The sequence below is a fragment of the Plectropomus leopardus genome, chromosome 7 (assembly GCF_008729295.1).
Source record: "Plectropomus leopardus isolate mb chromosome 7, YSFRI_Pleo_2.0, whole genome shotgun sequence".
Classification (NCBI taxonomy): Eukaryota; Metazoa; Chordata; class Actinopteri; order Perciformes; family Serranidae; genus Plectropomus; species Plectropomus leopardus.
This window is the reverse complement of record NC_056469.1, coordinates 4788907-4803575: the sequence shown is the minus strand read 5'-3', so window position 1 is coordinate 4803575 and position 14669 is coordinate 4788907. Positions and strand designations below refer to the sequence as shown.

Below are 14669 nucleotides of genomic sequence, written 5' to 3'. Positions count from 1 at the left end.
GTAGTGCCCCACATCAGTGAAGTGATCCAAATGTGCAAAATCAATGGAATAAAGACAGAAAACAGATAATAAATGCAATCAATAGTTTTAAAAGTTACAGCAGTTCTCACCAGTGCTATATGACTGTTGTTCCACGTGTTGTTGTCGACCAGCGTGGTTCTGTTAGCCATGCCTGCTATCTGATAGCCGTAGTCCCACCAGGACATCACTCTGGCATGCTCGTCTGTGTTCTGCCTCAGCCAATAGTATGCCTCCCTGAAGTCATCCAGGATGTTACGGGAGCTGGCGGAGAAAGGTAGAGATGGGTAAGGCTAGGACATGTAGGTATAGGGAAAAGTCATAAATATGTGCGTTTGTACATTTAACTCTTAATAGCTCTGCATGAAGAAAACAGCACCTGAATCCCAGTTTCTGTTTGTTGGCAGTCTGTTACATAAGGTGTATTATGCTACAGTATTTTATTTGTCTGCTGAGAGGAGTGCCACTGTGATTTACTTTTGGCAGGAAAGTTTGGAAACTATTCAGTATACAGTACAGTGCAAAAGTCTAAGGCTACCATAGGTTTGTTGTTTTAGCAAAGTTGTAATGAAGATTTATAGACATTTATTTCTCAGTCTCTTTATTAAGATACAAACAACGAATAATGAGAACATGTGCAATCCATTAAAACACCAAAAAAGTTGGAACAAAATGGCTTCTTCAGACTGAAGTCAGTATTCAGTGTGAAACATGGAATTGTACAAACATAACAAAAGATACTTCAAAGAATTATTATTGAGCTTTGAATATGTCTTGAATGCAACCTGGTGTAAATACACCGCAAGATTAGCATTGTAAATCTGTTATTATCTGCTCAAGAGGGTTGAACACATGCTGAGTGGAGTGGGAGGTCACACTAAATACTTGCAACTCTAGCCTGTTAAAGTTGTTTTATTCTGAAATATTTGCGTTTTTAATACTGTGTGCATATTCCCTGTATGTTCTGGTTGTATGTTTGTAAAAAGGCCACTGAGAAATAAATATGCATGATAATTATAACCTTGCTGAAATAACAAAGTTTAAGAAGGCTTAAGACTTTTGCACAGCACTGTATATATAAAATAGTTTAAACCAACAGCAACTTTAGGGTTAGCTTGTCATGGCAAAAGAACATGAAAAAAGCTGCAGAAGCATCTGTTAGGTAGACGGAGGAGGTCACAGAACTGAAAGAGACTATCTTTTCAGTGGAGAGCAATTCCTCTGAAAAGTGATGACAACATTGTCTGAAGGCTAATGGGAGCACAGTTTCTGGAATGATGACAGCTGAATTCTATTATGGTATTTCTCATCGCTGTGAGTGCTGCAAACAAATCTCCATTAACGTGGAGGCAGAAGCCTCAGGAATACACAGTAAGTCAAAACCTGGCCAAAAAAACAAAGACTAAATGCATGGCAACAAATCCCAGGAGGAAAGGGGGCAAAAATGCTTGTACTTTGGGTGAAATGAGGCTTTACGGAAGTGTTAACCCAGCAACAATCCCATCAGTGTGGCTAGTCTAAATGACTCCTACTGTTCCTACTGTTTTTGCCAAATGTCCTATTTTCACTTTTTCTTTTTTTTAACCAAATTTTAATCAACAGTTAATAGTTAAGTACAGATTTGTGTTTTTTTAAAAGGAGAAATATCCCCTTCAACCCCCCCATCCCCTTTCTTCTCATAAAGGCAAACAAAAGAAAATAATAAAATAACATACATACCTATCATGCAGAATTATAATTAAAGAAGTAATTAAATAAATTAAAGAAATCAGCAAAAACACAAACAAACAAAGAAAACATTAAAAAAAAAACAAAAAAAAACCTCAACTAGTTCACAAGATCCACCATGTCAATCTTGCTCTAGCACAATGGGATGGTTGTCCAAATTGTTCAAAAATAGGAGATGACAGGCTGCCAGTGTTTGTAGAATTTCTCAGCTGAGCCACGGACAGAGAATTTTATCTTCCCCAATTTCAGGGATGACATTAAACCCGCAGCCAGGAAGTGTTTGAGAAGGTGAGCAATTTTTCCATGAGAGAAGAATTTGTTGACGAGCAATTTATGAGACGACAGAAATGACATTCCTTTGTTAAGCAATTATTCTAACACCCTAACCGAGGATACCAACGATGGCAAACTGAGGTGATGGTCAGTTTGAATACCTTTGACATAACATAACAAAAAGATCTCCAGTATTCCACCAGACTTGCCACAACCAGAACACGCGACTTAGTTTTTATCTTAACGTAACTAATATTATTAAAACTAAAAGGCACACACGGTGCTGTATGTTTCTCACCCATCGTGGTTGTATGATGCTAGAACCACACTGGGGCTGGAGTAGGCGTTGCTGGTGACCCAGGTGCAGTGGACAGCGAACATCATGAGCAGCATCAGCATCAGCATGGTGACGATGGACTTGATGTTGGGGCCCAGGCCCTCCTCTGCCTTCTCCTGCTCTGATACATGTTTACGCACTTTACCAGCCTGTAGGGGACAGCACACACCAACAGGACAGCATTTGTAAAGGTTACTAAAGCTCTAACAAGACAGGAAGTCTGTAAAAATGAGCTGATAATATGGCACACTAGAAGACTGTTAAGTGTCCACATTGAGAGAATTCTTAGACGATCTGGTTTTTGGTGTCTCATTAAACGACGCCTTTCTGAAGATCTGTGAGAACGTGATAGGTGTAAGAAAATCAGCAAAATCAGCTGAAAATCAGCAGAATGAGACACACATTGGACAGTGGTGCTATCTGGTTTTTCCTGAGGAAGGAGGAGACTAATGAGGACACAGCATGCTTTAATTAAAAGTACCAGAACAACCTATTTTCGATTAAAGAATCTTATTGTAAGATCCAGCCAACATGACAAGTGCTGCTCGAATGGGTCCAGAAAATGATTAAAAATTTAGTTTTTGTAATGTTGTTGTCGGGATGTTATGCATTGTGATGTCTTGAGAGGTTGCAAGCTTTCCTAAGCAAAGCTGTTGGGAACAGATTCTACTGCAACACCATCAAGAGTAGATAGATTAAGTTACCAGAGTCTGACATGCCTACAACCAGCCAAATGTTTTTGTCCGAAAACATGGCCACCAGTCTTGGCGGCATTTCAATGCTGGAAATTCAATAACATTTACCCTCTGAAATCAGAAAAGGGCTGTAACATTACTGTGCAGTGTAAATCTTTGAAAGAATCAATGACAATCTTCAGATTTATTGCCCATTTGAAAACATCTGTTAGAGAAGTAATCACCAAGTAATCAAATGTAAAGTCATTAAATTAGTAACATGTTATATTTTTAACCCTTAGGGACTGTTTTGGCGCATTTTACGTGCTTTTCATTTTTAATTCATTATTTTAGCTGTGTTCACGAACATGGCAAGATTGTGTATTCTTGTTTAATCTGGGAATTTCCAACTCAGCTCCTACAATAAGTCAAAAACACATTGTAAAATCTGTAACAATCATTCCCCCTGGAGCTTTTGAGGTGGGTGCAGGAAGTGAGGACAATCAAACTTTACTTTCCAACTTAAACTCTGTGTATTCAGTCTTCTTTAAACAGTCATCTTACTTCTTTGAGACAGAAGTTAAACAAAACAAAAACAGGCAGGTAAATCAAATCTCCAGTTCACTGCTTTCTAGGGAACATAACTCAAAACTCTGTTTTTCTCAGTCTTTCTCGATCATTGCCTTCTTCTCTACATGCGCTGACTCCTTCAGCTCCCTCACTTATAGGCCAATCAGCTAAATGGTTTCAGCTGGGCAGCAGTTGCTGCCCTGGCTGCCTGCCTGCTGGCTTATTGTTGGTCTTGTAGTCTTTTACTGGATGCCATGATGGTTTGTAGTCCTTGCTGCAACCACAGGAAGAGAATGTATCTCCCCTCAATGACTACCTCTCATGACATCGCATCATTTATCACATCCTTATGCTCTGGCGCTGGTTAGAATTTATACGATGGCTGGCTTTGTGAGGTGCGATGCTGACCGTATCTATAAAAATGATGCTCAGTAACTTATCAGTTAGTTAATCTCTTATAGTAATTATTTTTACACCAGTGGCTACAAAATTAAATTTTGATGAGAACAGGAAAGAAAGTCTGACAAAAACTGTTTTATCTAAGTGTCAACAGATTATCGGCCTGGTGGGATATCAGGGCTAAAATTTGGCATTTTGCAGATTATCTGTATCTGTGTTTTATTTTGTAATGATCGCCAATAAAATTAATTATTTAAAAAGTGCAAAGAAAGTGTCAGCGTGGGAATAACTTTTGCTTTTTAAAAACTAGAGATATTCTTATTTATTTATTTTTTATGAAAATTTTGACTTGACCTGAAAGTTTCAATTTTGGTTAAACATTTGCTAAAGGCATTTAAGCAAGTTTTGTGTTGGAGTTTATTATATTCCCAATTCTAAATATTTGCAGAAAAATTAAAATTTTTATTGTAAATGCATATCAGTTCCAAATATGAGTTATCAGTCTCATTTACTACTAGTTATCAGTATTGGTATCTGCCCTGAAAAATCAAGATCTGTCAACCCCTAGTTGTAAGTGCATGTAACCTTAATATTTGTATCTTCTTTGTGTTGCAATTCTATGTGATCTTGATGTAAAAATTGTCCTTTTTCTCTTCCTATCAATATTTTTATCTATAGCTGTATAGTATGCATGTTACTGTATGTGACCTTGATACCTTTGTTTGTTCAGCTTGTTTGTTACTGGCTGAAGTTACACTATGTGAATTTGCATTGTCCGTATCAAATAAACAATATAAATAAATACATTTATCTGAGTTTCTACACCAAAATCAGCTACCTAATGCTGATAAAAACCAGGCTGATAAAAGCAGCAAGAGTGAACCACCAAAGTAAAGTTGCAGGACAAAAAAACCAAAACAATAAGCTGAAAGATGCCAAAATGCTTCATTAAATTTCTCACTATAGGCAGACCTGTTTTACAGTACTGTCATCTCAATAATAATAATAATAATAATAATAATAATAATATAAAGACAAATTCCAAACTCTCAAGGCAAGGCAGAGTTAAAAAACAACAGCGTAAGAACTGATCAAATAAATTAAGAAGACGATATATTGATGAGTGCAGCTTCAAATATTTAAATATTTTTTGGCATTAGGTGCACAGGCTATGTAATGTAACTGTGTTGTATATTGTGTATTGAATTAAAAAAATGTGTTCATAAAAAAAAAAGAGCAACACTGAATTCTGAAGGGTAAAGACCCTACATCCCCATGTAGTTTTAGGAATGTAACATTTAATATGTTAATATTAATATTAATGTGTTTAAACATTTTAGTGATGTATCAGCACTACTTTTGAAATAAACACAGAAAACAAGCACATCAAACAACATGAACACATCACACGTTCTGGAAGCTGCTAACCTTATCATAGAGGTTTCCGGCGTTCTTCCTGTCGTCCTCATCACTGCTGTCCTCTGCAGGCGGGCTCTGCCTCTTCATGTCGTCTCCCAGGTAGTGTTCAAAGACGCTGGAGAAGGCCACCGCCGACAGCATGCACACCACCGGAGTCAGAGTCAGCATCAAACGCACCATTACGCCGGCAAAATACACGGCGCTGATGGCATACAAGGCCACTGGGGTGAGGTGAGAAAAGCAGCAAGAGAGAGAGAGAGGGAGAGATAAGGAGGTTACAGGTGACCAGGATTTAATTTAAACTTACTTTAATTTAATGCTGTCGAGTCATATTACAGCCCTCCTGCACCCCCCCCTCCCCGCTCTGCTAACAGTGACCTGAAACTCATGCTTTCCTTTCCCATGCACCAATATTATCCCACTGCTCAGGGTAGATCAAAACAGAAACTGTAACAAGCAGAGAGAAAAGTTCACCATGTAATCAAACACTAACCAATGTGTTTGTCTGTAAAATGTGTTTTCAGCTGAGCTGAGATCAAAGAGCGATGATGAAATGATCAGGAGGCAACCGGTAGAGAGCCAGAAGGAGATGAACACAAAAAAAACAACTGACTGACAGAGATGAAGTTGAAGGAGAAAAAGCAAGAAAACAAGAAAGTAATACAAGGGGGATGAGAGCGGGAAACAGATAGAGGGTTTACTCGGTCAAGGACGACCTGGACCTCCATATTACTGGCCAATTATAGCTCATATAGATACAGTATACAGTATCAGAAATGTGTCGGCTAATAAGTCACAAGGAATTGCAGTACAGAAATTCCAAAGATATGCTCTGAAAAGTCATTTTTGGACAACATAATGGTTGGGAAGAGCTTTTCTATAGCTTGCACTGAACAGAAAGAACCAAAAGAGTGCCAGAAAATTTTAGTTCCACGTAACAAAATAAATGTGAATAGAATCTTTTACAGTTACCCCTTGTAATCATCAAAATGTTGGTGATTACAAGGGGTTTTAAGCTGAATATATTCTTTTCTGTGCTAAACGTATATGTAGAATATAACATTCATTCTGTTGCTTTGCATCTTTTTGCTGTATAGGAATGCAGTCTTTCGGCATATTTCCAGACAACATGGGTAAGCAAAGCTGTTGGGACAAATTCTACTGCGATGTCTGCTATGTCTACAACCAGCCAAATGTTCTTATTTTTATTCATTTTTAAATATAACATTGTCATTTTTTATATGTTAGATTATGCCTCTTAAACTCAACAGTATTTATGAATATGCTTTACTGGAAAATGTTTATTTTTTTTTAAATAATTTTCTAAAAATTGTCACCTTTAATTAATTTCTTGCAATTTTTGGTACATTTCTTGCCAGGTTGGTCACTGCCATTTTTTCCTCAATGTTGGTGAAAGAAATCAAGCCAATTTGCTGAGTTTTAAAAGGCTCAAATAGTGTGCAAAAGGCATCTGAACACAGCACAGAAAATAAAATTGATGTTGAGCCAGGTTTCAAAGGGTTAACTGATGTTAAAGATACTAAATTGATTTCCAGAGAAGCTTTTAAGTGTAGTCTTATAACTGCTGTTTGCATTTGTATACAGCATGTATATTTCACTTTAAATTCACTTTATTCAAATCGCTACAGTTCACACAGAGAGAGGTTTACAAACAAAGCCTGTGCATGACAATGTCACACACAGATAATGCGGCAGTGTGAAAAACAGAAAAGGAAAAGGCAGAAATAGAAAGAATGTGGATGTGTGACACCTGTAGAGATAAAGAAACATGAGACAAACTAACAGAAGTGTTTTACATTCAAATGCACACGCACGCACACACGCACGCACGCACACATGCACGCACACACGCACACCACCACCACCACAGCTCACTGCTGTGGATCCAACACTTAAATAAATCTTTGACAGCTGCTGCTGACAAATACATTAGGAACAAATATGGCCTACATATGTGAGAGACGCTGCTCAGACAGCTGCTCCACTACTCTCGAGTCAGTCATTTGACTGCACAGCGATGCTTTCCACAGTCACAGCGATGTTTATATTTAAGAGGGGAAAAGTTGTTTTGGGAGATTTTACATCATACAGTGCCAGTCAATTTTTGCACATTCTGATTTCTAGCCGCTATAAGTATTTTCTGTCACAGCCAAACTGAGTGAATTTTGGAGGGTAGTTTACTGTAGATATTGGATCATTTTGAGAGGGAAATTTTGGAAAACAAGCTCAAAGTTTTGGTAAGTAACAACAGCACAAATATAACGAGAGACTCACATGTAAAAATATAGCCTATTAAAAATAAAAATGAATCTGTGCTATAATAAGTGATAGCAGACATACTGTAATACATCGCATATCACATAGTTTTATTTGACAGCATGTAGTACACTGTGTCAAGAGAAGGCACAGCCTAAATGAGATGACTGGAGTTTATAACAAGACAAGGAAGGAGCTGCAGAAGGAGAGCCTCTCTCCCCTATTTAAGTTCACAATTTTCACACACTCACTGACAGGAAAATCTTTTCTTAGCACATGTAACACAAAGACACTCTGTCAGTGAAATTCTTAAATGTTGTTGGGATACCAACTGTTGACTTCTGTGCCAATGCCAGGTTAATGCTGCACTTTATGCCAGGTCCTATCACAATTCCAAGTGTACTGATGTCACAAGGAAAAAATGAAGATATTGAATCATCAAAGACATTGAAATTTGTACATGCATTATTTATTAGGAATAGCACTTTAATGTTTGTGAGCACCAGTAATTCTCCAGCTCACATTAAATCGATTGCTTCTAAAAACTTTTTTTTTGTCAGAATTTAAATGCAGAACCAATCTCGCAAGTATTGTCACAAGCGTTACATTTACATGCTGAAAAGAAGCCCTCCCAGTGCCTGTAAGCTATTACAGCTATAAGCACCAAAAACAGTTTAAACTTGGTTAGAGCAAAACTAAACCAAAATGTAATTTTAATTGAATTAAAGCCACAAATTACTTCTATTATTAGAAATCTTAACATTTAGAAATATTTACTTCTAAATTAGTAGATTTAGAAAATTGTTTTTTTGAAAAAGCTAGGAAAAATGTCTATGGGAAGAAATAAATCGCATTTAAAATCATGTTACAGAGTTATCGTAATTTTTAAGCACTTTTTAAAGTCTTGTTTGCCTTGCTTTTTGTTGTTTTTTAACTATCCTTTTCTTTTTTGTTTTGTCTTACATGTATTTTTAACTAATTTTCAGGTAATTTTCTTTTGCTTTTTTTTAAAAAATTGTTTTTTAAACTTTTTTCTTGCTAACTTTTGCCTCATTTCTTCTTAAGCTGCCAATTGCCTTCCTCACACGTCTTTTAAAGAAATCAAGCCTATTTTCTCAGAGTTCAGAGGATTAATAGAACAAAACACAAACTTGTCACCGATATAAAGAGCATAATATTCATTAATTTAGTTTCACTCAAGGGTTAACTGTGCAAGAAAACATAATAGTGGTGAAAGCCCTCCTCTTTGTTATCATAGACACTTTATTGATAGAAATTGTTCTCTAAAGCTTATTGTCTCCTTGTCAACCACAACAGCACTTTAACAAATGCTGCATCATTTATCTGTCATTCAATACTGGATCACAGACTGTATTTAAATGACAACTGACAAGTTCCAAGACTTTTGTCAATTACGGATGTGCACGCTTAGACAACTACATTATTAAACCTTGCTTCTCTGGCTAATTGGTACCAGAATTACTCTTTGGTTAAACTTATTATTTAGTTATCCAGAGGAAAACAGAAGGAGTTTAGATGAGCATGCAAGACTAACCAGTGGCTCGAACTATCAATTTCTCTTTATCTGTCTTTCACACACACAAACACACACCTGCACTCTCAGACTCAATGGATGGAACTGCATGTATGAGCCTCACACACAGTTGTACAGCTAGATTTTGTCTTGCTAGGCAGAACGAGAGGGGTGTCTTTGGGCACTCGGGGGATCCAGACAAGCCTGGACATTTGTGTGTGTGTGTGTTAATTTGCACGCACATCCATGCACTGGTTACCGCCTGAGTGTGTGTTTTTAAAAGGAGGTGAGTCAGGACGTTAAATTCTCAATAATAGTAAATAAATGTTATTTGCAAACTTTCATGTAGTGAGTTGTCATATTTTGATGGATAATGTGTAATGTTCACAGGGTGCCATATTTCAGCTGTATATAAAATACAATTTGTTTGTGAAAAAACATTTCAAATGGCTCCGATTAATATTTGCAAAACATTTCAGACAGCATTAAACCTTTTGGATTAATTAATTCTCAATTTTGATTGCTTTCTGAGTGTTTTCTCACTTTTAAGCTAGTCTAAGTTTAAACTTCTGTTAAAACGTCAGGGGAAATAGTCGTTAGGAACATCCCTGTTGAGAACAATGGTGTTCTAATTTCAAAAGGAAAAGGTCTTATTTCATGATTGTGCTCTTACCAAAGACACGTTCATCGTTGATGTTCTTAATGCAGAACCAGAGGCCTGCTGGGAAGGTGCAGACGAGGATGTGAAGGTCAAAGAAGAAGGACACCCAGGTGGTGGGCTGGTGCTCTGATACTGATGCTATAATGGGAATGTGGATCTTAGCATAGCTAGAGAGAAGAATACAGAACAGAGAGAGAGACACCACAGAAAAAAAGTACAGTTAGGCAAAGAAGGATATCTTTATAATGACTGTATTGAATTGAAAAGTATCATCAGTGTCAAACAACCCTTTTTTTAAGATTGAAATCATAATAGCTCATTGTTTTTCCTTTCATTTTTACCTGACTCATTTTAAAATGAACCATTCTTGTTGATATTAGCGTGGGAGGAAATCAAGTTGAGCTGATGTCAGTTATGATGACCTTGTTACTTTCACTGCACTGCAGCAAAACTTCCTTTAAAAAAAACAAACTTGTGTGTACCAACACACAAACATACGTGCACATACACTCTGTTAAAGCTGATGCTGCAGGCTGGCAGCTCTCTGTAAGCTCAGATTGGCGATGGGAGAAAGGGAGCATTATCTGTTTAAGATTTTATGATGGGGCTGAGTGACGGGCTGACTGTGTAGCTGCCAAAGTGTTTCAATGGTCAAACACTGTGTCAAGAGTATAGAACTCCTGTTACAGCATGTAATGCATTTGATTCTGTCTGTTAGACCTGGCTAAAACATAAAAATGTGAATTCAACAATTAAACCTTTTGACACCTGAGCAAAGGAGGCTTGATTTCTTTCGAAAACATACTGTAGAAATAAGATGAGCAACGAAAGAAGAAATGACACAGAAATTAGCTGGAAATTAGTTAAAAGCACAAGGAAATGACCTGAAAATAAGCAAAACAAAAACAACAAACATGTGGGAAAGTAACATAATAATGATAATAATAATAATAATAATAAAATGGCCTAAAAAATTGTAATTCTGAAAAAATAATGTAAATATTATAACTATGGTTCTCTTGACATTTTTCCCAAGCTTTCCTTGAAATGATTTTCTCAATCTATTAATTTCTTGCAATTTGTGGAGCTTTTCTAGCTGCTCATTGCCTTTTTTCCATGTTTTTGAAAGAAATCAAACCAATTTGCTCAGGGTTAAAAAGTTAATGCACCACAAAAAGTTATGTTGATCCAGGTTTTAAAGGGTTAAGTACAAGTGAACTTAATTTGTATATATAGGTAACAATTTAGGTAACAGAAAAAAAAGAATCCTGTATTTATTAAACAAAGCAGGGACTACGTTAAAAGTTGGACTACATAATAAATCAACCAGCAGATAAGATGGAACAAATCTTTAATGAAACATACTCCCAGCCTGCCTCTGTCTCCTTCAGTTAAACAGATTTATAACTAAATGTGCCACTGAACATAATTTAAATCTAATTATTATTATCAGCACTGCTGTAAGGCACTTAATCCAATGCAAAAGTACAACACATCAATTGTGCAGACTTACCCAGTATCCCAGAGGGAGTAGAAGCGCCCACTCCATGGAGCAATGTAGCCTGAAGGTGAAACACACACACACACACACACACACACACACACACACACACACACATATGGACTCAGTCACAATATACTTACAGTGCATTTACACCAACATGTCTTAGCAGCAGCCCACACAAACACACCTGTGAACACACTGCTGCTGCTATCAGTGATCTGTGTACTCTGTCACGCATCAGTGGAACACGTAATTGGTTTGCAACATTCCTCCTGCATGTATTGATCATATAATTGTCTCTAACGTGCACGTGTTGCTGTGCTGCAGACACAATGAGCTGTAATGAGCTCTCTCTGGCCTCCTGTCCACGCAGCTCAGCAGTGCAATGATAAATGAGAACACAGAAAGTAATCACCAGTAGTTAGATAGCCAGCAGGTAATCCTGACATATACAGACGAAAGATGTGTGATGTCAGTGGATGGCTGATTCTAGTCATGACCAGCGATTGCTTTTCATGTAAGCATAAAAATGGCTGTTGGGCCTTAGATAAGAGCTTTAATTACTGTGACCACACTCATCAAAGCAGTCAAACGTCTCTTAATGTGGAGAACTAATTATGGCTTCAGGTCACTGGGTTTAAAGTTCAGTGTTTCCCCTATAATTTTACGGGACTGGTGAGCCGCCAGGCCAACAGGAACCACCACCAAGACAAAAAATGTTTTTATGTGCCAAAAATAATGCCAAATATCCATCCCAGTGTTTCCTTTGTATTAATTCTGCAGCACAGCATGGCTGTAAACGAGGCAAGAATGTGCGGTTAGTTCAGGTCTGAAGTGAAGATAACATTTTCAGTTGGTACCTGTAACTAACAGGCTTGGTGGTAAACAACACGCCAATATACTGATGGATTTGGTGTTTTTTTATTTAGCTGAGCTAATCTACAGAGTATTTGGTTAAAACTACCCAGTGACGCTGATTTGCTCTCATTGTTCTCTGTGAAGTTGGCTGAAAGTGATGTTAATGTTTACATGAAGTCAGCACCAAGAGGGACTTTATCGAAAATTGCTGCATTGCTTGTGCACATCTGCTCAAATGGTAATTTAGGGAGGCATTTGGCCTCATGTGCTCTGATTAATTTAGCCTGCAGTTAACACAACACTTATAATTTTGTTTTAATGAAAACTGAACTCGTGGCATTTGCTCCTGCTGTTATACATCACTGTTGTGGAAGAGGGAAATAATGGGAGTAACAGGAGAACCAGTTTTAAAAGTGACACATTTTCTTTTTAAATTAGTGCTGCACACACACATGCCATTCACTGACAGTGTGAGAATGGAAAGTGAGAAAACCAAAGATTTGAGCTTGGAGGTGGATAACGGTGCTATTATTGTTATTATTATGAGGACACCTTGGAATTCAGTTTAATATTGCGTTTGTACTGTGTGGATACAAGGCCTTTTGGAAAATCTGTAAAATGCTTTATAAATTGGCACCCGGAGCAGTTGTTTTTTTTATCATCTAGACCCTACCAATCGATGTGAAATCAAACAAACTACCTGATAAAGACAAAGTGAAAATCCTAAAGCTTTTTCCAACTAAAGCTGCAGTGTACACAGCTGTGTTTCTTTTCTTCTTTGACACCAAACTGAAAATGCAAATACATATAAGCCACTATGCAAATGTGAATTCTTTATAAATTCTCTAACTCTACTGAATGTGGAACAAAAAGTACTAGTCAGCTTTACTGAAGCCTGAGTGCGCAGTGACGGTTTGGTATGCAAATCCAGCTTTGTATTACAACCACCTGATGTGTAAGTGAGTAATCTCGCCACAAAAGAACGAACAAAAATGTGGTTGCTTTATTTTAAAGTTTAAATTGGTTGTTTTTCCCGTTGCTAAAAAGGGATGTGAGACCCGCTCAGAAGACCAGCCTTCTAAAAAATAATGTGAACCAACCTGTGTATGTGAGATAGATGACTGAGAGGAAAACCACGCCAGCAGCCAGAGAGACGCCCAGGAAGAAGAGAGTCTGGAACTCCTGCCTGGTCAGTCGGTCCTTCAGGTACTGCAGGAAGGCATAGACCTGCAGCAGTACAAACACACCTGCAGACAGACAGCAGAAAGAAAACTGGGGTAAATATGTGAAATATATACTCATTGATAATGTACTATCCTTGATTAATAAAACTTCTCTTGTGCTGCGTTCAGACGTCTTTCACAAGTATTTTAACCCTTGAACCCTGAGTAAATCAGTGTCACTCAAAAACATGGGAAAAAAGGCAATGAGAAACTTTGCAAAGAAATATTCAACACATTGCAAGAACTTAGTAGATTTGGAGAATTATTTTTTAAAAAGCAGGGAAAGAATATATAAAGACTTTATATATATTTTGTCATAATTATATATCTAAAATTATTACAGAATTATTTTAATTGTAAAGAAACTTTTTGTAGGTCTTTTATAGGTTTGATTTCTCCTTCAGAAACATGGGGGGGGGGGGGGGGGAGGCGATGAGCAAGTTGGCAAGAAGTGTGCTCACAAACTGCAAAATAGATTTAGAAAATTGTTTCTTATACAAGTAGGGGAAAAATGTCCAGGAAACTCTATTCATCATTATCCTGATTACATATTTAAAATATTTTCTTTTTCATTTCCTCTTAAGTTGCTTGTTACCTGTTTTTGAAAGAAATAAAGCAACTTTGCCCTGGTCCTTTCCCCTGGCTTCAGCATATTTAAAACATTTTTTATGTCACCTAAATGTAAAATTAATTATTTTCATAAAGAAATTAGTATCTAACAACAATTTAAGTCATCACTTCCACTTTACCAACACTTTACAGGAGTGTTTCAGTACAGTGCATGTCTGAATGATTTAAGGCATCTGTGCAGGTTATATCTGAGTTTGCACTTTGTTTCCACTGTACTCTTATTGTCCATCACAGCAACATTGCTACTGTAAAGCTGCTGTGGGTGCTGATATTATGGCAGCTGTCTCAGGTGAATGATCCAAGATTAACTCATCATCATGATATTCTGTTGTTTGATGGTTCATAGACAGACTGCATTTATGGGTCTAATTTTGCAGCAGATAAGCAATATGATCTGGACAAGAAATAAAATTATGCTTTAAAAGATAGATTCACATTTTCTCAGGTCTATTTTACATCAATACTGGCAAGCAGGTATGTTCATTGAAAGAGTTATAGGTCGCTGTAATTGTTCCTCCTGTCCATACTGGCCAATGAGACACATTATCCAAATCCACTGTATAT

At 37.1% G+C, this 14669-nt stretch overlaps 1 protein-coding gene across 1 annotated transcript in view; it reads right to left on the bottom strand.

The window, feature by feature from the left end:
• Positions 1-14669, bottom strand: part of LOC121945994 (dolichyl-diphosphooligosaccharide--protein glycosyltransferase subunit STT3B-like) — a 74269-nt gene that overhangs the window by 7296 nt on the left and 52304 nt on the right. Inside the window, exons 7-12 of the mRNA XM_042490385.1 lie at positions 13353-13499; positions 11404-11452; positions 9903-10057; positions 5428-5639; positions 2318-2505; positions 111-282 (exon numbers count right to left, since the gene is read on the bottom strand). Of these exons, the coding sequence (XP_042346319.1) occupies positions 111-282; positions 2318-2505; positions 5428-5639; positions 9903-10057; positions 11404-11452; positions 13353-13499 (923 nt within the window). The remainder of the gene's footprint in view (positions 1-110; positions 283-2317; positions 2506-5427; positions 5640-9902; positions 10058-11403; positions 11453-13352; positions 13500-14669) is intronic.